This window comes from Schistocerca piceifrons, chromosome 3 (genome assembly GCF_021461385.2).
Source record: "Schistocerca piceifrons isolate TAMUIC-IGC-003096 chromosome 3, iqSchPice1.1, whole genome shotgun sequence".
NCBI classification, from domain to species: Eukaryota; Metazoa; Arthropoda; class Insecta; order Orthoptera; family Acrididae; genus Schistocerca; species Schistocerca piceifrons.
The window spans coordinates 298,722,692-298,747,053 of NC_060140.1; the positions used below are offsets into that span (position 1 = coordinate 298,722,692).

General features: G+C 42.0%; 1 protein-coding gene across 1 annotated transcript in view; it reads right to left on the minus strand.

Moving 5' to 3' along the window:
• The window catches only part of LOC124789559 (potassium voltage-gated channel subfamily KQT member 5), a 506,704-nt gene that overhangs the window by 321,623 nt on the left and 160,719 nt on the right, over positions 1 to 24,362 (minus strand). Inside the window, exon 3 of the mRNA XM_047256963.1 lies at positions 14,392 to 14,502. Coding sequence (XP_047112919.1) covers positions 14,392 to 14,502 — 111 coding nt within the window. The remainder of the gene's footprint in view (positions 1 to 14,391; positions 14,503 to 24,362) is intronic.

The following is a 24,362-nucleotide window of genomic DNA, read 5'->3' on the forward strand; positions in this document are numbered from 1 at the left end:
GAGTTTTTAATTAAAGCTTTTCTTTAGGCAGCAGTCTTCTGACTGGTTTGATGTGGCCCGCCACGAATTCCTCTCCTGTGTCAACCTCTTCATCTCAAAGTAGCACTTGCAACCTACGCCCTCAATTATTTGTTGGATGTACTCCAATCTCTGCCTTCCTCTACTGCTTTTGCCCACTACAGCTCCATCTATTACCATGGAAGTCATTCCCTGATGTCTTAACAGATGTTCTATCATCCTGTCCCTTCTCCTTGTCAGTGTTTTCCACATACACTATGTGATGTAAGGTATCCGGACACCTGACTGAAAATGACTTACAAGTTCTTGGCACCCTCCATCGGTAATGCTGGAATTCAATATGGTGTTGGACCACCCTTAGCCTTGATGACAGCTTCCACTCTCGCAGGCATACTTTGAATCAGGTGCTAGAAGGTTTCTAGGGGAATGGCAGCTCATTCTTCACGGAGTGCTGCACTGAGGAGAGGTATCGATGTCAGTCGGTGAGGCCTGGCACGAAGTCGATGTTCCAAAACATCCCAAAGGTGTTCTATAGGATTCAGGTCTGGACTCTGTGCAGGCCATTCCATTACAGGGATATTCTGCAACCACTCCGCCGCAGGCCGTGCATTACGAACATGTGCTCCATTGTGTTGAAAGATGCAATCGCCACCTAGAATTGCTCTTCAAGGGTGGGAAGCAAGAAGGTGCTTAAAACATTAGTGTAGGCCTAAGCTGTAACAGTGGCACGCAAAACAATAAGGGGTGCAAGCCCCGTCCATAAAAAGCAAGACCACACCATAGCACCAACGCCTCCGAATTTTACTGTTGGCACTACAGACACTGGCAGATAACGTTCACCGGGCATTCGCCATACCCTCACACTGTCATCGGATCGCCACATTGTGTACCGTGATTACTCATCACACACAACGTTTTTCCACTGTTCAATCGTCCAATGTTTACGCTCCAGACCCCAGCGTCCCAACTCACTGCGTTCTTTGGTTTCGGCTCTTGAGGAACAATGATTTGTGTTTCTTCAATAGACAATTAGTCACTTCATTGACAGTGCCCTAAGCAGAAATCAATCCATTGTAAAGACAAAGGCTCGGCGCAGCCTATACTAAAGTCTACCAATAGGTGTTTGGATGCATTTGCTTAGGTTGGGTTTACACCCCCATGTTGGTATGAAATCACTTTACATTGGTACATCATGAATGCTGCTTCAATAAACAAAAATGTCGCACGGGATGGTTACGTCTGTAAATACGTGTGAAAGAGAACCAATTTCGATAATCAAATCAGAGATGTATCCGGTTTCTTTTATAGTGAATAGTTTTATCTGTAAAAAAGCGTATTTAATCACGATAAAAACTCTCTCTCTCTCTCTCTCTCTTGTTATTACCCTTAGAGGTAACGTGTGTCGATTCCTCTGCAGATTTGAAATTTAATCTTGAGAGCGAAGAGCTCTGTAAGATGCTTTTGAATTACTGTATTAGACGTGGAAATTGAGGTATTCATTTGTAAAGAGGACTGAACACTGAACTCTTAATGTGGATCTTAATAACAATGCATACACGCGGTTAACACAGTTACATTATAAGACTTTGAAAAGTACTATGGTTACTGTTAAGTCGATTCATTAGACTGAAAATGACAACTCTGATTATTTTTATGGTTGTGGTGAGAAGGGGATAGGGCTCCCATAAGGATGTTCTCGGCAGTTGGAGGAGCGCTCATACGCCTTGCCAATGCCTGTAATTGTTGTGATTTTTGTGTACTGTTCCCTCCGAGTTGGTGTCATTCGAAATTCTCTTAACTGGAAGCAAATTAACTTAAATACCATTAACGGCCAGATAACAGTATTTTCAGTCTGCAGTGCCAAAATAAGTAACTTGACCATTTTAATTTGCATTTTAGAGTCGGCAACAGGGTTGCCACAACTACACTATTTCGTTTTCAACTACACGGCCTAATGCTGAGAATATATACTTTTTAAATATTTACTTTTTTAAATATTAGATTTGATATCTAGTATTCCGTTGGCCGTCACATTCCTCTTCGATATTCTTTGTTCTGGAATACTGCAGTTTACACATTTGACGAATTTCCATTTCACAAAGATTTAATTTTGTGTAATGTTGGTGACCGGTGTACAATCTTTTGAAACGCAAAGTGCAGTGTTAAACAAGTGGTACCCGTTTCAGACATTTACGTATTTCGGTGGATATTCAAAACAGTAACGGCTACCTGAGCTTAGAGTATTCACACTGAAACAAATGAATGACCTTTCAGTTTACCTGATGTTTGTTTAAAGAATCAGAGATTCTGCGCGCAGCAAAATCAGTACCAGCGGAATACGTGGTTGGTTACAGGGAAGTAACAGAGATTAGTGTTTAATGGGGAAGAAATGCGACCTGTCTCCTTTTCAAAGCAAATATCACAGCACTTGGCTTAACTGATTTAGGACGGAGGAGGATAGCTTCAGGCGGTGTGACGAGTCGGAACGAAGAGCAAGGCTGTGTGTTCGTGTGACGTCAGGCGAGAGCTGTGTACTGCAATGTTGCCTAGAGAAACGGTGCTCTAAGTAGGGAACTGGAGTGTTCAGTTACCTGTAGCGCTCTCGATGACAAGAACATGGCGAGCACAAGTGAAACGGAGCAACCGGCTGTATGGCTGTATGGGAAAATCCTTTCCTATTTGTGAGGTACGGTTAAATTCCTAAGTTTTTAGTATATAACAGAGAAGTTCGGTGTATTAGGAAACGTAATTTGTAGCGTCAATACGCTGTGTGCCGCGCAAATGAAATGAGAAATATCAAGGAGAAGAATGTGAAGCAATAATGCCGGGATTAAAGCAATATGCTGATGCGGAGGACTAACCAAGTACCTAAGCGTATCTCAGTCTGAGCTACAGAGTAGCTCTTCATTTAGCAGAAAATGTAAGGCCTGTTTACTGAAAGAGGCTTTGAGAAGAAAGTGATTGTGATGACCGCTGAAGAAATGTGCCCATGTTTGGTATAAGACTTTGAAAGAGTAAATTTTGTCACCTAAGACTTATGTGACATATGTATGAAATGGGTGCAGATGCCCAAAAGGAACTAGGCATTATGGCACGTAAGTTTGCACACTATTCTTTGGCTGTCGATGTGAATGCTGACGTATCAAATATTGCACAGTTATCTGTTCTCATTAGGGGTGCCGACGTCAAGTGGAACATCACGGAGGAATTGTTGGATTTAGTTCACTTGAAGTCATCACCAGGGAGTTGGTCAGTTTTAAAGGTGCTGAAAGACCTGTTTAAAATATTTGGTCTGAGCTGGAATAAGCTAGTTTCTGTCGCAGCAGATGGGGATCTGTCTATGGTAGGGGTCAATGTGGGATTAATAACATGCATGGAAGAACATTTGAAACGTGTTAATGCTGCAACAAATGATGTTAGTGCAAACCATTACATTCTTTATCACGAGAATCTTTGGTCAAGTACATCAAAGTTAAAAATGTTATGGATACAGTGGCACAAGTTACAAATTCCAGCTGGTCAAGAGGCCTTAGACACTTAAAACTTTTCTTAAAGAATGTGGTAATCAGTATGGTGATCTTCCTTATCATTTAACGTGCGCTGGTTCACCATGAGTAAGGTGTTAGATCGATTCTTTGAATTGAGAGATGAAAGAGTATTATCCGTGTCTAATCAAAATCCGTCTGTTCCTCAGTTTAACAAAAATAATAATAAATTAATTAATTAAAAATAATTGGATTGTGACTTAGCTTTCCTTGCTGATTTAATAGGTCACTTGAACGATTTAAATACCTCACTCCAAGGCAAGGGTTTCATAAAAAGAGTTAGGCACCATAGAATCAAAGCTTTCAAAATGGCACTGGATCTGTGGACGAATCAACTGCTGGCTGGAAACACTGCGCAGTTTCCGAAGTTACCGCACGTGCGTACTACAGATATTAGTGTCTCTGAAGACTACGTGCAAATCCTACAAAATTATCGTAAATAATCTGAGTCCAAAGTTTCAAGATGTATAAACGTTATCTACTACGTTTCAGCTCTTTTCAACCCCGTATCCAATGGTTGTCAACAACTTTCCTACCAGATACCGACTGGAACTGTTAAATTTACAATGTGACGATTTGTTGAAAGAGAAATCTAACCACAGGGAAGACCTGGCTGATTTCTATAAGAATGTTCCTCAAATTAGATTGTATGCACAAATTAGGCTGTATGCACTTGCTGCGTGGGTATTATGTATGTTCGGTTCGGCTTAATATTTGTGCGGACAGTTCTTTTGCATTATGAATTTAGCAAAGTCCAAGTCCCGATGCACCTTGGCAGATAACAAGCTAACATGAAGTCTTCGGTTAAAAATGTCCCAACATTACGTCCTAACATTAATAAATTAGTTAAAGAAAATGTAGGAAAATGGCCGCTTACTTGTCCTCTTCTAAACTACAGTGAAAATAGTATTATGTTCTGTTATATTTACGTTATAACATGACCGTCCTGAACAATGAGCTACAATGTTTGTATATTTTCTCATAAAATATAGCCAAAATGCAACTGTTAATAATCGGGACATTATGTAATTGAAACTATCAGCATTTTAATTACGACATCTAAAACGTCAGTTGTGTAAATAGTATGAGACCTGGTTCCTGTCTCTCCTAAATTGCTGCATCCCGCACGCTTCTCTCCTGCAGCAGCAGTACAGGGGGCGGTGACGTCACATGCTGGACTCCTTTGGGAATCGAGTGCTGACTTCAGATCAGCGCCACCTTTTCTCCTCTGATTTGGGGAAAGGACGGAAAGCTAAATCTGGATGGCCGGCCGCAGATTTGAATTGCCACCCTCCAAAATGTGAGTCCAGTGCGGTAATCACTGCAGCCACTTGGCTAGGTTCAAATGGCTCTGAGCACTATGGGACTCAACTGCTGTGGTCATCAGTCCCCTAGAACTTAGAACTAATTAAACCTAACTAACCTAAGGACATCACACACATCCTTGCCCGAGGGAGGATTCGAACCTGCGACCGTAGCAGCAGCGCGGCTCCGGACTGGAGCGCCTAGAGCCGCACGACCACCGCGGCCGGCCCACTTGGCTAGGCTAGTACATTGTTACGTCTAATGCAAGTGAAAGAAATGTTATGAAAAAAACACGATATATTATTTTAAGGAAAAAACAACAATTTTGATATTTTTTTACTAATTATTTATTTGTGAAACGTGGGTTTCGGGTTATTGGCCTATTGGCATCACGGACTGCTACAAAACTGGCACATTGGTCAAGTCGTTTAGCGTCTACCTCAGTGCACTTCCAGTTCACATCATTACCAACAAATGAACAGGAATGATGATGAGGTCCTATACTCCGAGGAGCGTAGGGGACGATACTGGAGACCCGCACCTCCGTACTGGGCAAGGTCCTAGCGGAGCTGGTTTGCCATTGCGTTCCTCCGACAGTAATGAGGACGAATGATGATGATGAAGACGGCACAACAACACCCAGTCATCTGGAGGCAGGAAAAATCCCTGACCCCGCCGGGAATCTAACCCGGGAACCCATGCGCGGAAAGTGGGAAAGCTACCGCAAGACCACTAGCTGCAGACAATGAACAGGAATATGGAACAAAATAAGACCGTTTTGAAAATTCGCTTTAACAGGCACTGGGCTCGCTTCAGAAAGTGAAGACCATATAAATATCAGTAACATGTAAACTGTGGCACATGGCGTAAATCCTGCCTAGCCCAAAACACTGGGCAGTAACATCCGCGGAGCCTTCTGCTGGTTCTTACCAAGAAGTAACTTGTTTAAAGAACAATTCGCGACGTTGATTCTAGCAGTTGCAAAAGGAGGTCATAATCTTGTGAACCTGAGACATAAGTGCCAAACATGTTTAATTAAACGCATAAAGAAAGAAGTCAGAAAGCAAAATCCAAGTCCAATACAAAATCTGGCACTTAAACATAAGCACGGGGGTGCCACCGATAAATATGGCTGGAACTGACATTTTAAATCCGCACATCAGGCAGTACTACGTACACTAGAAAATCACAATCTATACCAAATATACAGAAAGGTTTGGCAACCTGGTTAAAATTATGACCTCATCTAAACACAGTACAGTCGACAGCACGACTACCGTTAACAGAGGCAAACGCAGACGTTTGACGTCTATAATCTTTTATAATTTATACGTCAGTGAAACGTTTATTTTTGAATCTGTCTGCAGGAAGAGAGAGATGAGGCAGAAAATTTTCCATTACATATGTAATATTTTAAATATTTTTCATTCCAGTTTATGATCACAAAATAAATTCCTTTGGCAATGACCGGTTGCAGTCAGTAATGAGCATCTTCAGATCTGTTCTACACCATGTCCTAATGTGATAAAGCCGTAATGGCGTTGTAAAAACGGCTCTATCACATTAGGACATGGTGTACAACAGATCTGAAGAAGGTCATTACTGTCTGAAACCGGTCATGATCAGAGGAATTTATACTGTGACCAATGAATGGAGTAAAAAAAAAAAGACAGTTTTGGATCACTGTTCATATTCGCGACTATGTCGCAGCTGGTATAATATTTTAGCCTTCGTTGTTTGAGGAAAATCACTTTTCCTTAAAGAGCAAAAGATTTAGTATGATTTGCATGCGAAATCGCGAGAAACTATGATTTTTTTACATACTTAACTGATGATACAAACAAAGCAGAGCGGCGAAATAGTCGAGTTAATTACAATAATAGATGACAATAAAACTGCTGTTAGTGATGATGCTAGAGCAACAGCCACTAAAAGGAGGACAGAAGCGCTAATTACTATAACAAAACGTGAAAACTATATAAAGAGACAACAAAAAGAACATTTTCGTGTGCTACTTGATGTCAATACGTCTACATTTTGTAGAAATATTAAACATTTACTATTACGAAATTATATCCGAAAACAAAAATTGTGTAGCATTACTGATGAATACACTACCCTCCATAAATTTGGAAACACCTAGTAATTATAGACATTGGAAAGGAAATACAGTATAAAAATACATTTTGTTGTTTTCCAAATGTTTATTAAGCTCAAATAATACACAGGAAGATGCAACAATTAAATTTTCGATTCCTCAAAATAGCCACTCTTTGCTTTCATCACTGCCTTGTACACTCTCGGCATGCACTGCTTCAGTTTTGTCAAGATTTCAGGTGGAATTAATCTCCATTGTTGCTGCAGGACCTCCCAAAATTGTGACCCGCTCATGATTTCCCGTTTTAGGATCCTCTTGTCCAATTCATCCCATACCAGCTCGATTGGGTTACAATCAGGGGATTGAGGCAGCCGTTCCATGTTTTTTAATATTTTACGAACCTCTAGAGACTTCACATAGTTCTCACACAAGCGAGACGTATGTTTCGGGTCGTTGTTTTGCTGCAAGACAATCCCTTTCCCAATCAGATGCAAACCAGATGTCACAGCATGTCGCTGGAGAACAGCATGATAATCCTTTTGGCTTTTTTTCCATCTATTTTCACCAAATCTCCGACTTCATTCCCTCCAAAGGATCCCCATACCATCACAGAACCCCCTCCATGCTTTACAGTTGGGTCCGCACCTCGTGGTCGTGCGGTAGCGTTCTCGCTTCACGCGCCCGGGTTCCCGGGTTCGATTCCCGGCGGGGTCAGGGATTTTCTGTGCCTCATTATGACTGGGTGTTGTGTGATGTCCTTAGGTTAGTTAGGTTTAAGTAGTTCTAAGTTCTAGGGGACTGATGACCGTAGATGTTAAGTCCCATAGTGCTCAGAGCCATTTGAACTATTTGAGCTTTACAGTTGGAATTACGCACTGAGGATTCAAGCGTTAATGGGGTAAACGGCGTACAAATTGACGGTGTTTACTTCCAAATATTTCGAACTTGGATTCATCAGTGAATAAGACTCTTTCCCAGTCTCCCGCTGTGCAATCTTGGTGTGTCTTAGCCCACTGAAGCCTTTCCTTCTTGTTAATAGGGCGCCAACAGTGGTTTCCTTGTTGCTACATAACCTCTGAGGTTGTCATCTGCCAGGTGTCGTCTCACCGTTGACTCACTCACCGGTGTATCCCTCGTTGCGTTTAGTTCAGCAATTCAGCAGTCAATTCACGGACAGTTTTTACTGGTCACTACCAAATGCTTTTCCTGGCGTTCTGATATTTTACTGGGTGCTCCTGAGCGAGACCGATCTCCGTAGGAGCCTGTTTGTCGACACCGGTGTATGGTTTTGACAACTCCGCTGATGGAAATCATGTTTCTTTGCTAGTTGTCGGACACTATTGCCTTCGTGATGCAAAGTATTTACCATTACTCGTGATTCATAAGGAATCTGGCACTTTGGGGCCATTTTCAATTACTTTCGCGGCGTGTTGTATCCTTATGCAAACGCAACTACAAGTGAACAGAAATGTAAACAACGTACCTCTACACAGCCATGCGGTCTACTCGCGCCAACTGGCGTGTTTAGTAGAACTGCTTGGACAGGTGACGTCGGTTTACATAAAACAGAGCAATACTAGTATGTTCCAATATGTATGTATATGTACAAAATTAAGTGTACAATACTGTACGTGTCATTATTAACCTTATTTGAGCTTGATGTTTCGTATTCTAACCAATAACTCACATAGATCACTTCCACCTTGCTCCGTTGTAATACGCAGCAGGTTGTTTCCAGACTTACGGAGGGCAGTATACGTTAGAATACATCCTTGTACAAGTATAAAGTAACGAATTTACAGTCATCAAACAAATTAACCGCTAATACTAAATATACGAAATAGTATTTCACAATCATAGAACTCTGAAATAAATTGCTGACTAATACATCTCTAGCAAGGCACAAAAACAAAAATTAGTTTTGAAGAATCCATCATGTTTGGCAGAATCAAAGAGTGGATAGTAACGTTAGTCTGTTTGTTTTTTTAGTAGCTGTACAGAAGAGTTCTTGTATTGTCTTTGATTTCATGTTGAGACAGTTTCCGCCCATTGTACTCAGAGTGCGGCATTTATACATGTACTACAAAACGGTGTCTGGTTTCTAGACAATGCCACGAAAAGGTGGGGCCTTTTCTCCGCAGCTTCTAGCTTCTGTGCTGTTTTGTAAGTCTTCTGCAGACTGATCTATCCGGTTTTCCCGTGTAATATGAGCCACACGCATTGCAACTGGTCACTAAGCTGCAGGAAACGCGCTTAAACATTGCGCAGCATTGTCCTGACACAGTTACGCAGCAGACGTGTACTCTGAACACAATGGATATAAATTCTCTCTGTTTAAAATGCTACAGATTGAAAGATAACAAAAAACATCCTGAACATCTACTGGATGGACAAAGACAGTTCATTTACTTTCCACGACTTGATACTGTCAGACCTGAGTGTTTCCTCCAGCCACTTGTGCTGTGTTCAACTTTAAATGAGTTGCATGATAATTTATTCCAAGAAAAAATATTTTCCACCTTTAATCACTTTAAACCACTTTCTGATAGTGCAGTCATAAGATATTGTGTAATTAGAATGTATGCGGTCACTGATATGGCCTCAAGGCTGCGATACGAGTTTCCATTTTTTTCTTACTCATATTTTTATTTTTTTGTGCATGGCGACTTGACATTAAACGTGCCCCTAATATTTCTTCTTTAATGTCCCCTCTCCTTTACTTTACGACTTTTGCAAAAGAGAGAGCACGGCCTCTGAAATTAAATGAGTCAGCGTAGCTACTAATGGCATTCTTAAAATAGTGGAAATTTGCTTTGGAACTGCAGCGAGGCTCTGAGAAGAGGAATCTTCAGATAAAGAGCTCAACCAGCGTTCTGGGCTCCTGATAACAATAAGGAAGCAACCAGAAATATAATCAGTTCCGCTTCTTTTAAGAAACTTATGGCGCTGCCTTTATACAATGGCCATTCATCCATCTCCGGTGCGTAATTAATTTCTTATTTCGTGAATGGCGGGAGCAAGGTTGTTTGGGAAGGAACAGAAAGGGGAGGGACCGTGGTGGGGGATGGGGGAAGCTACAAAAGCATTAATGGGTTTGCCGGAGAGAACATTAAATTTGTTTACGATGGCGTGTACTGGTGTGTCTCGCGGAGAAGAACTGTTCGCAGTCCGTGGGAGACAATTATTGATTTACGTTCTAAAGGCAGTATGAAGATTGACGTTATTAGATCTTACTTAATTCCTCGAGCTGTAAAGCTAGAAATTTTGTAATCTTCGTGATTAAATTTTTTCGTTTCTGTTGCTGTTACCATAATGGACTGTTTACTGCAAAAGAATGTCTTACGATGGGACACATCTCTTACGCTGCGCATTTAAAGAGATTTCTCAAGAGGGAAGTGTTTCCGATCCGCGAAATTTACCTTCAGAGTAATGGTAGCCTGATAGATTTTACTTCTTATTCCGCTGCACACATTTAGAACACTTAATGCCTCGAAGAACTGTCATTAGGAGCAACGTAATCTACTGGGTATTCAGAGTGTTTTACTTAGGCGTATTGGAACTATGTAAAATAGGAAAAGTAGATACGTTCATCGGTCTCGTTGGTGGAATAGCTGACATGGATCTCCGGCAGTTCTCGGACAGTGGCACCTTTCTAATGACATAAAAGGAATAATTTACATATTGCTATGCAACGATACTCAGATATGTAATACACCAACGTATTATTTTATTAATTCATCTTCCACAAAACTGAAAAAAAGAAACATTGTGGCAAAGTTCGCATTGCAAATAGTGATTTGTTTCTGTTTTGCACTGTGCTCCTCCCAGTTGAATTCAGCATCACGCAGTAGTCCCAAGAAGTTAGCACTGTTCACAACTTCTACCGATCTGTAATCACATTTCAGTCATATAATATTGGTAAATCTCTTACAAGTTCTGAATTGTATTTAGTGTGTATTTTCAAAGTTTTGTGACAAAAATTTGGCTAGGAACCATTTATTAATATCCATGAAAATTTAGTTAACCGATCTTTCTAAAACTACACTTGATTTGCTACTTATCGCACTGTTTGTATCGTCTGAAAACAACACAAACTTGGTATCTGGTAATGCTACTGATAAGAGGTCATTTATGTACACAAAGAAAAAGCAAGGGCCTTAAGGTGGAATCTTGTGGGACGCCACGTGTAATTAGTTCCCATTTGGATGATGCATGATAGCTTAATTCATGTCTCTTTTCTAATGACACTCTTTTATTCCTGTCGGAGATACAGGAATTGAACTCCTTTGCAGCATTTTCTGGTAGAGCGTAATATTCCAATTTACTTAAAAGGACACTTTGATTTACACTGTCAAATGCCTTTGACAGCTCATAAACTGTACCAGTAGCCTGTAATCCATAGTCTAATAAATTAAGTACATTTTCACTGTATGTGTAAGATAGTCTTCTCAATATCAAAATCCTTTAGAAACACGAACTGAGACTCGGGCAATATATTATTTGCTGTCAGTTGATTAAAAAGCCGACTGTATATTACGTTTACTGAAATTTTTGAGAATGCTGGTGAACGTGAAATTGGACGGAAATTTAACGGTATTTCTTTATCTCCTTCCTTAAAAAAGGGCATAACTTCAGTATATTTCAACCATTCAGGAAATGTACCACTAATAAACTACTGGTTACACAGATGGCTTAAAATGTTACTAAACTCAGATGCACACTCTTTAACCAATTTCGTTGGTAATTTAAAATGGCTGATATAATTTTTTGATTTTGAAGATTTTATGAAGAACGTTACTTTTTCTTGGGTAGTGAGGGTTATATTCCTGTTACTGAAGTTACATGTACTGTCTGGTCTGAGGTACTCCATGGCAGCATCTACTAAACCTGACAGCCCCATCTTTTACTTAACAGTTATGAAATGTTTGTTAAAAAGTTTTCTAGCTTTGCATACATCTCTTACCAATGTATCATTTACTGATAACGCTATTTGCCCCTTTCCATGTCTGGTTCTTCCAGTCTCCTCCTTCGCTGTATCCCATACTGTGTTTATTTAGTTTTTTGATGTGATTATGTTTTTCTTGTAATGTAATTCATTTGATACTTGCATTACTATCTTTAATATTTTGCCTTGTAACGTGCTATAGCACGAACATCAGAGCTGTCTCTGATTCACAGATACAGTTTCCTTTTTATTTTACACGATACCTTGATTCCTCGAATAATCCATGGTTTCTTTGCAGACTTTGGTCTAATCTGGGTTAGCTTTTGGGGGAAACAGTGTTGAAATAAGGTAAGTATTTTATTAATAAAAATGTATTTTTCGTTCAATCCATTAGCGCTGTATACAGCACTACGGCTGACGTCTTTGTGGGATGTCCTACAATAATCAATTTTGGGCTCACTGACCATCTTCTTGAATTCAGATGCAATAGTTTGATATCCTGCTCAGTATAAACATCTAACAAAAGAACCTGCATGGCATGCTCCAAGAGGTCATTGACTACTGATTTTGTAATACAATTTCGTTCATTAGACCTTCTTATAAAAATATTATCAATAACTGTTTGTGAGCAAATTGCTGCCCTAGTTGGAAAGTTTTCGATAGAAATGAAGTGGAATGATACAGTCACTGATTCTAATGGTTGTAATAGATTCTTGCTCTTAGACATTTTTAGACAATCTACTTAAAGTCACCAGAAACCACTATATCTTGGTTTTTTGTTGTTAAATTGGCAGTAGAGCTTCAAGGTGGTTAATGAACAGATTAAAATTACCTGCAGGTGCTCGATATACGTTTATGATTGTGAACCATTTATCACGAAATTCTTCTTCCGTTGCATATACTCCCATATCCTTTCTCTAGGCAAAATTTATGAATGTCTATTTCTTTAATTTACGACAATTCCTGATGAATGTTGCAACTCCTCCTTTCTTCACTTCTTCTCTACAAAAATAAGATGCTAAGCCTAAACCCTGTAACACTAACAAATCTATGCCAATGGTCACATGATGTTCAGAGAGACAGGTTATTTCAGGTGGCTTGATGACTCTAAATCTTCAATGCACATAATTAGTTTGAATGTTCTGGTGCGGTGAAGATAGCTGAAATTACCCACTGACTGGGTTAACATTTGGTGGAAATACGATACCTGCCGATTGCCGAAAATTTTTAACTAACTTCTGTTTGTGCTGATGCAATATGTCAGATTTATATAGTTTGGTTTCTTTCTCAAACTAAAAGTTTGTTTTAATCTTAATTACTCTTAAAACTTGGTTTCTTTGTATACTCCCTATTCTAAACAAAGCTGCTATTTTGAATACTGTAGCCACTGGTATATATCGCTCATGACAGTGCTTCCCTCCCTAAATTTTCTGCTGTTAGCCCAGCCAGTTTACAATTCCCTTTCCTATTGAGATGAAATCCTAGCCTAGTAAAATCCAATGTACTGAGAGAACCACTCCAATATGTGACTCTGATCGCGACATAAGCAGCCGCTCGACCTCCAAAATAACTTTCCTGATTAAATAACTCAAACGGGGTCGGTCACGGTGCCTGAAACCACATTCAAATTCAACATTGGTATGCCTCGATGCTGATATGATCTTTGCAAGGTCACACTTGTCCTATGTCAGTGCTATTACCTGGCCTACCCACAATGCTTTCCTTGGTGAAGTCTTTGCAAAGTGATCCTAAATCCTCTATCACTTCCTCCAAACCAATACAATTTAAAATAAATTGTGGTCTGGTATTCAAATTCTATTTCATCCTGCAAAAGTGGACCAATAGCTCTATCGTGAGAACTACCTAACAACAAAACTTTGCCTTTACTGACTTCCCTACATTCTTACTTTTTATGTTTCCTGCCGAAAGTTTGTTGTGCCCTATCTACAACAGCGTCTGCTTGAGGCTCATCAATTTCTAACTGAAGCTACAGGTCAAACTTATTTTTCACATTAACCACAAAGCTGTAATTCTAAGCCCCGGCCGGAGTGGCTGAGCGTTTCTAGGCGCTACAGTCTGGACGTTCAGAATCACTAATACTATCGCCCCTCAAAAGCAGGTGCCCTCCCTCGTGACTCACTTTGTATATTGCCAGTCATAAGCAGCATTTATCACGTTCAAAAACTTTAATTTTTGCTGTCCGCAGAAGCATCATGTGAGGAATGGCAGAATGAACGGTGTTTCCCTCAATTTTTGCCACCACGCGTAGACAGACCTCACCCCGCACGCTCCCATTCTTTTCCCTGCTACTATTTGTTTATGCGCAAAGCACCTTCTGATGTGATGCGCACTATGGTAAAGTGTCTAAACAAATACAAATGTAGTAAATCTTCATTCCACAACGACTGACACTGCAGTCGTACAGCGGTAAATCTTCATTCCACAACGACTGACACTGCAGTCGTACAGCGGGTACTTACGGCAGGCAGTGCGAAGAAGGATATGCCGAGGAGGGCGCAGAAGGAGGCGATGACCTTGCCCTGCCACGTGATGGGCACAGCATCGCCGTATCCCACGGTGCACAGCGTGATCTGCAACACACGAATCATGGTCAGCCGTCAAGACGACAGACTCAGTTACAGCCGATGACCTTCTCATTACACTGCTTCAGTGTTGTGTTCCGTCCAGGAATCTGTATTCATGTTCAAATGACGTCATTATATGTAAATTGTTGATGGAGGGGGAGAAAGAAAAGGAAAAGGGACAGACTATTGATGCCAGCTCCATCGGGACTTTATGCGGAATCAGCTTCGACGAGAGAACATGTGGATTCCTGGCCCATCGAGGTGAATCAGTTATATGAATGCATTGTGTCTGTTCTTTGGACATATAATTGTACCGCCTCGATGGACAACGAATCCATCAACTTCAGTGTGGACGCCCAATTACGTCAGACCTCGTGAGGGAATCTCAAAGTATGGAGTAATGAGGACACGAAGGGGACTGCGGATAGCTGACGCTAGATGGGAATGTGGATCGACAGAGAGGTGTGCCCAGATAGTCCGCACAATTGATATAAACACTGTGTGCCGGAGGCGCACTGTTTGACGCAACTGCCTCGTGCGCGGGAGATCCTGGGCTCGAGTCCGAGTCCGACACAAATTTTAACTCGTCGCTGCTGATTTCGCATGAAGTCCCGTTGTAGCTGACATCGAAAGTCACTTTCCTTTCTTTCCCCTGCACATTACATAATACGTATCACAGATGCGGATTCCTCGCGGTGTCTGTTCTTTCGGAAATGTCCGGAAGTACAGACACAACATATTCGTACAACGTCATATGATATTCGAATTCCAACTGTAGCGCTTAGTGTTACTTGCATTCGGAGCGTAACTGCTAATGCAGTTCTACAACCTACCGCAATATTCGTCGAAATGTTGGCAATTGGAATTTCAGTACAGGCATTAAACCGAGAACAGAATGGCGAAATAGGCATTCTCTAATACCCCCCTGGTCACCATTTCCTTCTTATTTCGTACGATTGTAATACATAATTGAAGAATGCACATATAAATAATGCTGTTCTAGTACGATGCGATTACAAAGCATTTTCGAGAAACAGAGGTTCAAAGTTTCAGAGTCCTGTAGAACATAACAGGAGAGCGCCAAACGCCGTGCAGCGTTATTAGAGTAACCGGTGAAGTCGACAGACTAGAAGTTTGCATGTACTGTCTTCATTTTTCTCCGATCTTCGCCCAAAAAGTTTCATCGCTGCAAAGAATCGTGTTTCTTCGTAAATGAATAATAATGATAACCATAGTGATCTGCCAATTTAAGCGGTTGCTCTAAAACCGCTGTTCGATGGTTGGCCCTCTCGTATGGTATTCAAAGAGCAGTAAAACTTTGAACCTCCAGTTTTCGAAAAAACCTGAGAAGCCATTGTATTAGAGCTGGCATTGTTACAGATAAGTAGTTGCCCACTACAATAATGCGAAAGACGAGCAAAACTGATGACTCGGGTGAATGGTTCCTTTGCGCAAAAAGCAGGATTATATGCAGTAGTGTGGAAATGCTTTTAAGAAGAAGGTACATGAAGTACTTCATCTGGTTCGGTGGAGAGATTTAAAACTCGAGAGAAAGTTTAAGGAGCTGTAAAACCAGTTTAGAAAGTTACTTATGTGGAGAAGAGAAGGCACGGGCGGATAAGGACTTGGACGATCTCATTAGTGAATCTAAATACAACAAACTCAAGGCGGAAGCAATCGTCCACTAAAAAGTCGGGACAAAAAGTTCACTGAGTGGAAAAGGATCACGACTGAATGTTTAAAAAATGATAAGAACACTGTATATTGCTCTCTGATCTACATTTTTCAAAAGAATTTGCTGGTCACGTTTCTTAACATCTGCTAAGTTAATTATACACTATGTGATCAAAAGTATCCGGACACCTGGCTGAAAATGACTTACAACTTCGTGGAGTCCTCCATCGGTAATGCTGGAATTCAATATGGTTTTGGCCCACCGTTAGCCTTAATGACAACTTCCACTCTCGCAGGTATACGTTCAACCAGGTGCTGCAAGATTTCTTGGGGAATGGCAGTCCATTCTTCACGGAGTGCTGCACTGAGAAGAGGTATCGATGTCGGTCGGTGAGGCCTGGCAGGAAGTCGGCGTTCCAAAATATCCCAACGGTGTTCTGTAGGATTCAGGTCAGGGCTCTGTGCAGGTCAGTCCATTACACGGATGTTATTGTGTAACCACTCCGTCACAGACCGTGCATTATGAACAGATGCTCGATCGTGTTGAAATATGCAATCACCATCCCCGAATTGCTCTTCTACAGTGGGAAGCAAGAGGGTACTTAAAACATCAGTGTAGGCCTGTGCTGTGATAGTGCCACTCAAAACCAAAACAACAAGGTGTGCAAGCCCCCTCCATGGAAAACAAGACCACACCGTAACACCACCGCCTCATAATTTTACTGTTGGCACTACACACGCTAGCAGACGACGTTCACCGGGCATTCGCCATATCCACACCCTGCCATCGGATCGGCACATTGTGTACCGTGATTCGTTACTCCACACAACGTTTTTCCATTGTTCAATCATCCAATGTTCACGCTCCTTACACCAAGCGAGGAGTCGTTTGGCATTTACCGGCGTGATGTGTGGCTTATGAGCAGCTGCTCGACCATGAAATCCAAGTTTTCTCATCTCCCGCCTAGCTGTCAGAGTACTTTCAGTGGATCCTGATGCAGTTTGGAACACCTGTGTGATGGTCTGGATAGATGTCTGCCTATTACACATTATGACCCTCTTCAACTGTCGGCGGTCTCTGTCAGTCAACAGGCGAGGTCAGCCTGTACGCTATTGTGCTATACGTGTCTCTTCATGTTTCCACTTCACTGTCACATCGGAAACAGTGGAGCTAGGGATGTTTAGAAGTGTGGAAATCTCGCGTACAGACGTATGACACAAGTGACACCCAATCACCTGACCACGTGCGAAGTCCGTGAGTTCCGCGGAGCGCCCCATTCTGCTCTCTCACGATGTCTGGCAACTGAGGTCGCTGATATGGAATATCTGGCAGTTGGTGGCAGAACAACGCACCTAATATGAAAAGTGTTTGTTTGTGGGGGTGTCCGGATACTTTTGATCACATAGTGTATTTTGATACACTTACTTTTGCGAACCTTCTTACCAGGACTGTTCCGCGAAAGCGAAATCAACAGCCACGTCATACTCCGTTACTTCTAGACGTAAAATTACGATTCAAATGAATCCTCAAAATAAAGTGAGTATCCATGTGTCAGTGAGTCGTAATGAGAGAGACAGGGCGTTCACTGGGACATCTAATACAAGTCAAAAGGACAATTACTTTTGTGTAAGAAGAATGTACATTACGTCTTCTTGCCTTTGAATCTCAAGACTGTAAAAAGACCTGACAAGAGCAGGTAGAGTCACGGTTTCTCATTAGACTTCGAGGTACTGGTTACGAGGAAGTGACGGTACAGCTCAAGTGACTTCTCTGAGTGTTTCTGCATCCTCGGTGGACAGCAGCAATATTGATGTGGTCTCTATAGCAGGAATAGACGTTCTAAGTATGTCGACTTGCTGCTGTCAGTACACTTTCCGCTCACCAGGATTGCGACAGGCACAGAAAATCGGTGAAACCAGTCTGTTAAACAGTTTCGTGGTACCTTTCCTCTCAAACCGCTCCCGTTTGTCAATAGTGACCCTACTTGTGTGTTTGGATTTAGCATGCGATGCTTCTGGACTATTTGAGCTAGCTCTCGACAACCTTGGCACTGTCACGCTTCCTTTGTAAGATCGGCATCCTGTCTTGCTTGCGACTTCGTTGCGGTTTCCTGTCTAATTCGCTGCGCACAATGTTTATGTGCAACTGCACAGGTAATAACGTAGTCCACCTTCTGTTTGCCTGAACCATCGTCTATGGGTTACTTTATCAATGGAAACCGTGTTATCTGCAGTAGAACCAGAATTTATCTCTGATATCAGGTGATGGGGTTGTACGTCGAGATGTAGAAGTAAGCAGCACTTGCCAAAAGATTTACGGCTACTCGAGAGACTCTGGCAAAATTCTATATCGGCGTGGGAGTGTCGTAGTTCGTGATAGCGTTACCAACCTGGAAAATATGGACCGTATCCTGCTGAGGGATATGAACGGTGCTGCTTACGACGCGATTTCAAATTCCGTCTTACTCGCTATAAGGCCGGGATGAATCACCAGGGATGTCTTGTGAAGACTGAACGTTCAAGAGACAGAACAATGTGCGATGGGTCTCAATTTCCAACCCATTAAGTGGGTACTGGAAATGCTTGGCAAACGTATTGCTTGGCGTCCTGTAAAACCACGCCACGTGCTAGGCGTGAACGGTGGGAACACTTACTCTAGTGACATCCGTAGACAGTTCACGCTTCGCACATGTCAGGGTTGACATACGCCCAGGGTGCCTCGTGCGACACGGAAACTAGAATTCTGATGAAAAGTCGGCACAAATGGCTGTCTGGACTAGAGTTTTCGCTTTATTCTCGACACTGAACATTCTGGTTTCTGATGAAAACAGTAACAGACACCCAGTGACACCGTATTGTGTGAATTATCTGTAATGAATAAGAGTACATTTGATAGCTTAGCTAAATATCAATTACACTTCTATATAGCACCCAACACTCTCTCATACAGTTCCACAAATTCTTTTGAAGAACGCATAACGCTGGCAGAACCAGCTATCACTCTTTAATAATTCTGGAGCGAACGATTAAGAATATTATTAATACTCTGAAGTAAAACCAGTGTTAAATGCATTTACAATGAACACATTCTTCGATTACAAATGACCGTTTACTTTTTTAACGGATCCATAATGGTTGCATATTGTGTCACAGTGAAATATACAGTAGAGGAAATCAGTATAAAGGTAGGGCTCCACGAAAGTAATACTACCGTGTCTGAAGTACACGTGTATCAAATTTACTATGAAAGCAGTAGTTAAATATAAGACATAAACAATCATTACAGAATTACAAAGTTTCTTTCATAATACGAGTAAAATAATTAGGCATTTGCATTTCCTGGATTTAAATTGGTATAAAGACACTCACTATCCTGTTCTGTTATTGCACTATTAGTACTTCGTCCAACCTCCGTTCCTCCTAATTATCTCAAAAATTCTCTTCGCCATTGATTTTGTTGGGGTTTGTAGTTCTTGCAGTGAAATTATTGTCCCTTCTTATCGTAAATCTCTTTCCAGGTCGTATACGACCTCTACCTGCCATTGCGATAAACACGCCTTGCAAGTATTCCCCGAAGGTATTTCTCGAGGTTCAAATTCGGGCTGCGTGCAGGCCAAGACAAGACATCGATATCTTTTATATTACAATAATTTTTTTGGTTCTGGCAGAATCATACATAGGTATATTATCTTGCTGAAACATTAGACCTTAGGCCCCCCAGTTCTGTTTTTAGCATCTAAGTGAACATGTTAGAGTTCATTCTACCGTTCAGGCAAGCAATGCGTGTTTTACCTTTAGCGTAGAAGGCTGCTCAAGTCTAAGACCTCCACCACCAATATTTATCGTCATTCGTACCTGATTCTTTGTTGTCAGATTATGCCAATAATACTGAAATCCATCCTGCCCATCTAAATTAAACTTCTTCTCATCACTGAAGATCACATTATCTCATTCCGTAGTTCATGACATGGCCCGCCAGTGTGGCCGAGCGGTTCTAGGCGCTACAGTCTGGAACCGCGCGACCGCTACGGTCGCAGGTTCGAATCCTGCCTCGGGCATGGATGTGTGTGATGTCCTTAGGTTAGTTAGGTTTAAGTAGTTCTAAGTTCTAGGGGACTGATGACCTCAGCAGTTAAGTCCCATAGTGCTCAGAGCCATTTGAACCATTTTTAATGACATGTTTTTCAGAAAACTCCAGTCTAAACTGTTTATTTTTGGGTGTAAAGGAGGGTTCCTTCAGTCGTTTCTTGAATGCAAGATGTCTGTCATGTGACAAAATTTGTCGTACATGTCTGGCAGTTACTGGCAACTGTAAATCAGCAACAAGCTGAGAATAATAATGATTTGTGGTCCTTGCTTTGAACAAAAGTAACCGTTTCTATGCCACAGATAATTTCCTACTTTGCCCATATTTCCCATTATGTCCGCATCGTGCTCCAAATCTAACGAAATTATCAATCACTGTATTTGAACAGTTCATCTTCTTGGCAATTTGACGATTAGAGAGTCCCATTTCCTTGTACACTCCTGGAAATTGAAATAAGAACACCGTGAATTCATTGTCCCAGGAAGAGGAAACTTTATTGACACATTCCTGGGGTCAGATACATCACATGATCACACTGACAGAACCACAGGCACATAGAAACAGGCAACAGAGCATGCACAATGTCGGCACTAGTACAGTGTATATCCACCTTTCGCAGCAATGCAGGCTGCTATTCTCCCATGGAGACGATCTTAGAGATGCTGGATGTAGTCCTGTGGAACGGCTTGCCATGCCATTTCCACCTGGCGCCTCAGTTGGACCAGCGTTCGTGCTGGACGTGCAAACCGCGTGAGACGACGCTTCATCCAGTCCCAAACATGCTCAATGGGGGACAGATCCGGAGATCTTGCTGGCCAGGGTAGTTGACTTACACCTTCTAGAGCACGTTGGGTGGCACGGGATACATGCGGACGTGCATTGTCCTGTTGGAACAGCAAGTTCCCTTGCCGGTCTAGGAATGGTAGAACGATGGGTTCGATAACGGTTTGGATGTACCGTGCACTATTCAGTGTCCCCTCGACGATCACCAGTGGTGTACGGCCAGTGTAGGAGATCGCTCCCCACACCATGATGCCGGGTGTTGGCCCTGTGTGCCTCGGTCGTATGCAGTCCTGATTGTGGCGCTCACCTGCACGGCGCCAAACACGCATACGACCATCATTGGCACCAAGGCAGAAGCGACTCTCATCGCTGAAGACGACACGTCTCCATTCGTCCCTCCATTCGCGCCTGTCGCGACACCACTGGAGGCGGGCTGCACGATGTTGGGGCATGAGCGGAAGACGGCCTAACGGTGTGCGGGACCGTAGCCCAGCTTCATGGAGACGGTTGCGAATGGTCCTCGCCGATACCCCAGGAGCAACAGTGTCCCTAATTTGCTGGGAAGTGGCGGTGCGGTCCCCTACGGCACTGCGTAGTATCCTACGGTCTTGGCGTGCATCCGTGCGTCGCTGCGGTCCGGTCCCAGGTCGACGGGCACGTGCACCTTCCGCCGACCACTGGCGACAACATCGGTGTACTGTGGAGACCTCACGCCCCACGTGTTGAGCAATTCGGCGGTACGTCCACCCGGCCTCCCGCATGCCCACTATACGCCCTCGCTCAAAATCCGTCAACTGCACATACGGTTCACGTCCACGCTGTCACGGCATGCTACCAGTCTTAAAGACTGCGATGGAGCTCCGTATGCCACGGCAAACTGGCTGACACTGACGGCGGCGGTGCACAAATGCTGCGCAGCTAGCGCCATTCGACGGCCAACACCGCGGTTCCTGGTGTGTCCGCTGTGCCGTGCGTGTGATCATTGCTTGTACAGCCCTCTCGCAGTGTCCGGAACAACTATGGTGGGTCTGACACACCGGTGTCAATGTGTTCTTTTTTCCATTTCCAGGAGTGTATGTACCGATTATTGATTTTTCACCACGTGGTAACAGTTTTCTGCATAGCATTGTCACAGTGGTGGTTTATGTATACAACAGCCACTGTCACTAATGGTGTCTGTTTCACACTTCCTTTATACCGTGTTCCACCCTGTACCACCTGAATCGTTGATGTCTCGTTATATACTGTGCTACTGACATCAAATTAGGTTCCATTTGACTGCATTTATCGGCATACTGGATTTCATACTATTGCATATACTTTTGGCACTACTGTTCCAACTGAGAATCTTAATTTTCCTGCAAATATCCATGCCTTTATACTGATTTCCACTACTGTATACTTGTGCGTTATATGAATAAGAGTCTGTCCTCTGTACTTCGGTTTATAAAATTATAATATCCGATACATGATTCAGAGCGTCAGCTTCATCATAAGAGTCTACAAAATTCCCGATAAGATGACAAAAGCCACAAATGAATCTTGGAAAACCTGGTGATGGCGCTTATGTTCCGAAATATGTATCGTGAACAAAAATCTAAAAAACGGAATTTCGGAGGAGTTTTATTCAGAAAATGTATAGACCATTCATTCATTGCGACAAGTGTTCAGCATAATGTCGACAAGAAGGATGTTCGAATATGCTATAAACAAAGGTTCAAACGTAAAATAGTTGCTAAAAAGCTGGAAAATTAATAAGGGCAATCTTTTAACAATATCTTGGACATGCCGTCTTTTGATGCTAGAATAAAATATAGGGCCTACATTATTTAGTGAATATCATTGTCTGCTACAAACTCAAATAAGAAAGTTTTCTTGTTTCAGGGTGCATTAACTTGATTGAAATGTAGCAGCCACAGGTTCCAAGGAGCGGGAAATACAGTTTAGGGCAGATCACGGTATCTTCTCTGTGAAATCCAGTTAACATCTTAAGTAAACAGACCAAGTTAGACAATATACGCGAAATTTTCATTCAGAGTTAATAACATTAATTCAGATTCGACTATGAATGTTCCAGTATAACAAATGGAAACATTAAGTTTCATGAAGTCAGTCCGTAGTGCATCACGAGAGGTAAAGGTTATACATGTTCTGTCTATGACACTAACGTACAGAAAGTTTCGTTTACACAATGCGATGTAACAATATGAATCACATGAAAACCGCCAATATTATTTTTTTGTGCATAATTGGCAGAAAACGCTTCGATGAAACGCTCACAAAGCTTAAAGTAAGTTTTCCAGCGCCTACGAAATGCCTGAACTCCCGTAGAAAAGAATTCACTTAGAAGTCTGTACAACCACCTGTGCACCGTATCGCATGCCTTATCCCCTGAGAGAAAATTCCATCTTCTTTCAGAGGTCCATACACATGCAGATCATTTGTTAAGGATCTGGTGAATATCTTCAATACGATGACTCTTGACGGAAGTAACAAAAATTTCCTCACATTCGAATTCACTCAATTCCGACATACTGCATTCACAGCTATACAGAAAACTGTTCTCATCACGAATAACAGGTGGAACTTTCTGTGGACACTGCACAGATGATGTACGTGGTCAAATAATACAGAGGAAGCTGTAGGCTCGGCTGTTCTTGTTGTTGTGGTCTTCAGTCCAGAGACTGGCTTGATGCAACTCTCCATGCCACTCTATCCTGTGAAAGCCTCTTCATCTACGAGTAACTACTGCAGCCCACATCCATCTGAATCTGCTTAGCGTATTCATCTCTTGGTCTCCCTCTACGATTTTTACCCTGCACACTGCCCTCCAGTACTAAATTGGTGATCCCTTGATGCCTCAGAATATGCCATACCAACCGATCCTTTCTTCTAGTCAAGTTGTGCCACTAATTCCTCTTCTCCCCAATTCTGTTCAGTACCTCCTCATTAGTTACGTGATCTACCAATCTAATCTCCAGCATTATTCCGTAGCACCACATTTTGAATGCTTCTATTCTCATCTCGTCTAAATTATTTATCGTCCATGTTTCACTTCCATACATGGCTACATTCCATACAAATACTTTCAGAAACGACTTCCTGAGACTTAAATCTATACTCGATGTTAACAAATTTCTCTTCTTCAGAAACGCTTTCCTTGCCATTGCCAGCCTACATTTTATATCCTCTCTACTTCGACCATCACTAGTTATTTTGCTCCCAAAATAGCAAAACTCCTTTACTACTTTAAGCGTCTCATTTCCTAATCTAATTCCCTCAGCATCACTCGACTTAATTCGACTACATTCCATTATCCCCG